This window comes from Penaeus japonicus, unplaced genomic scaffold (genome assembly GCF_977035675.1).
Source record: "Penaeus japonicus unplaced genomic scaffold, GWHDUDI00000001_assembly GWHDUDI00000005, whole genome shotgun sequence".
NCBI lineage: Eukaryota > Metazoa > Arthropoda > Malacostraca > Decapoda > Penaeidae > Penaeus > Penaeus japonicus.
The window spans coordinates 36,048,591-36,051,090 of NW_028234407.1; the positions used below are offsets into that span (position 1 = coordinate 36,048,591).

At 39.2% G+C, this 2,500-nt stretch overlaps 1 protein-coding gene across 6 annotated transcripts in view; it reads right to left on the reverse strand.

Moving 5' to 3' along the window:
• The window catches only part of LOC122253940 (ATP-binding cassette sub-family C member 4), a 75,831-nt gene that overhangs the window by 1,338 nt on the left and 71,993 nt on the right, over window positions 1-2,500 (reverse strand). For all 6 annotated transcript variants that reach the window (XM_086537349.1, XM_086537347.1, XM_086537345.1 and 3 more), the window contains 5 exons: window positions 2,464-2,500; window positions 1,978-2,105; window positions 1,613-1,858; window positions 822-994; window positions 188-317 (listed from right to left, as the gene is read on the reverse strand). The exon at window positions 2,464-2,500 is cut by the window's right edge and continues 134 nt beyond it. In XM_086537349.1, the coding sequence (XP_086393475.1) occupies window positions 188-317; window positions 822-994; window positions 1,613-1,858; window positions 1,978-2,105; window positions 2,464-2,500 (714 nt within the window). The remainder of the gene's footprint in view (window positions 1-187; window positions 318-821; window positions 995-1,612; window positions 1,859-1,977; window positions 2,106-2,463) is intronic.

A 2,500-nucleotide genomic window follows, 5' to 3' on the forward strand; every position in this document is an offset into this window, starting at 1 on the left:
ACAGGAAGATAGAGAGATGGATCAGTGGGTAAAACAGGCAAATAGATAGATAGGTAGAAGAAGCTCTTCTTGTTGTTTTTGCTTCTCTAATCAAATCATCATTAACCAAAAAACATTTGCCCTAGAAACACTGAAATTATAAAACTAACCTGATGTAGAAACAAACGCATGAAATATGCCAACCTACCTCAAGCCTGCCAGCTTCTAACACCATGACTTTGTCACTGTCCATGATGGTGTGGAGTCGATGTGCTATAGTGAGGACAGTGCAGTTTCTGAATTTTGAGCGTATGGTTTGTTGAATAAGCCCATCAGTTCTGGAAGAATTTACATGGTAAATAACTATACAAAAAATAAAAAAGTGGATGTAGTAAATATAAATATATCTGATTCATATATACAAATAAGAAGCCTCACTTAGAAATTGCACACACTTACACAATGAATCTCACCCAACCAAACACTCACCTCCATACATGTCCCCTCATTTACTCAGGAGCACATTCACTTCCTCTCAATCAAATACATCAACTGACAATGACACTCCCTCATCCTCATAATCACTCTGACTCTCACTCATAAACACTTCCCCTCTTTTATTCATGAACACCTTCACTTACTCTTATCATTTACATCTACTGAAAGACATTTGCTCTTCCACAATTCCTTACCCTCTGTCTCTCTTATCTTTCTCTCATTTAATTCCTACCCTTGGACTGTTGGTCTGTCCCCCAATTTCTTTCCTTCTTCCAGTCTTACTCTCCTGCCATACCTACACAAATAGCTTTCATCATACATTTATATAATATTAGGAAACAAACCTTGGGTCTACATTAGCAGTGGCTTCATCCAGCACAAGAATCCTGTTGTGCCTGAGGATAGCTCTTGCCAAGCAAACTAACTGTCTTTGTCCTACACTGAGATTACTGCCTCCTTCAGACATTACTGCCTCAAGGCCTCCTTCAAGATCAGATACAGCATCCTTTAACTGCACCTAAAACCATGAAACAAGATGTTAGGTTAACCCTCTCTGGACGGGTGGTACAATACTGTACCGCTCATTCAAAAGCCCAGTGGCCGGGCGGCACAATATTGTGCCAGCCATTTAATTGATTTAGGCCTAAGCGCTCGAAAGCCCCGGCATTGTGACATTCAAGGCTGGAATGCCCCCGTCGTGAGTGGGTTAAGAAACTCACAATTATTAACCCAATGATGACAGTGTGTCACACCCGAGACACGGCAAAGTGCCTGATGATGGGGCGACATACCAGTGTGACGTTCCTGATACAATATTGCATATGCCCGGTGTAGGGGGTTTTCACTTCTCACCGGGCCCGTCGGGATTGGGTTAACAGATCATCTGGTAAGTTTCTATTTATATATCATGTGATCTTTTATGGATATAGACATGCACTATAGAAAACTGAAAAAATAAAGAACTACACAAATCATTAACAATAATCTATTCTCTAGATAGAAAGATAGGCAAGAGAAGGGTAAAGGGAAAAGGAAACTGAAAGAGAAAGAGGCTGGAAAAGGAAGGCCAAGTCAATGAAGAATCAAGGAAAAAAGAGAAGAAAAGTAGCAGCAGCTGGAAAACTAAAAAGCATACCTCTTCTAGTGCTCTCCACAAAGCATCATCTTCATACTGGTCAAAGGGATCTAGATTTCTCCTCATGGTCCCAGAGAACAGAGTTGGATCTTGCGGGATGATAGAGATGTTTCCTCGTACATCATGTAAGCCCAATTCCTTAACAGCTACATTATCAATATATATATCACCAGTTGGCTCAGTCAAACGAAACAGGGATGTTAACATAGATGATTTTCCTGCTCCTGTTCTGCCAACAATGCCAATCTGCAATGAGATAAAGCATTTCCTTCCTCTTCAAACAGAATTTCTAAATAATAACAAACATCTAGTCATACACCATAACAGTTTATTTCAAACAACAATGATTTTGAAGTTCCAATCACCTTTTCATTTGCCTGAATGCAAAAGTTGAGATTTTTCAGCACTGGTGTATCATTAGGATTGTACTGAAGTGAAACATCCTCAAACTTTATTTCTCCATTTTCTGGCCAACCAGCCTTAGGAGTTTTATCTGGAACATACAGAGGTGTCAGTTATAAGGCATCAATTAAAAAGAACTAAAATAATGAAAATCTTCAATCCTAATTCTATGCAGTGATCTATGTTTGTGGCAGAAGAGTTTTCAGACATCGAGAAAATAAAATAAGGACACAGTCAACAATTTTTCACCCCCTGTTCTGGGGTAATAGCTGCAATCAATTATTTTTAGTCCATATTGTATCATTTAAATATACAAAGAGAAAAAAATAAACAGCTTGTACTTAGCGCATCAGTTAACAACCAACAGGCATCTACTCAAATAAAAAGATGAATAACCAGACACTAGAAGTAATGCTCGTTATAAGGGATAGAAACTCGGCGCAACCCACCTTTCTCGGTCTCTAGAGCAGCTTCCGGCTCCAGTTT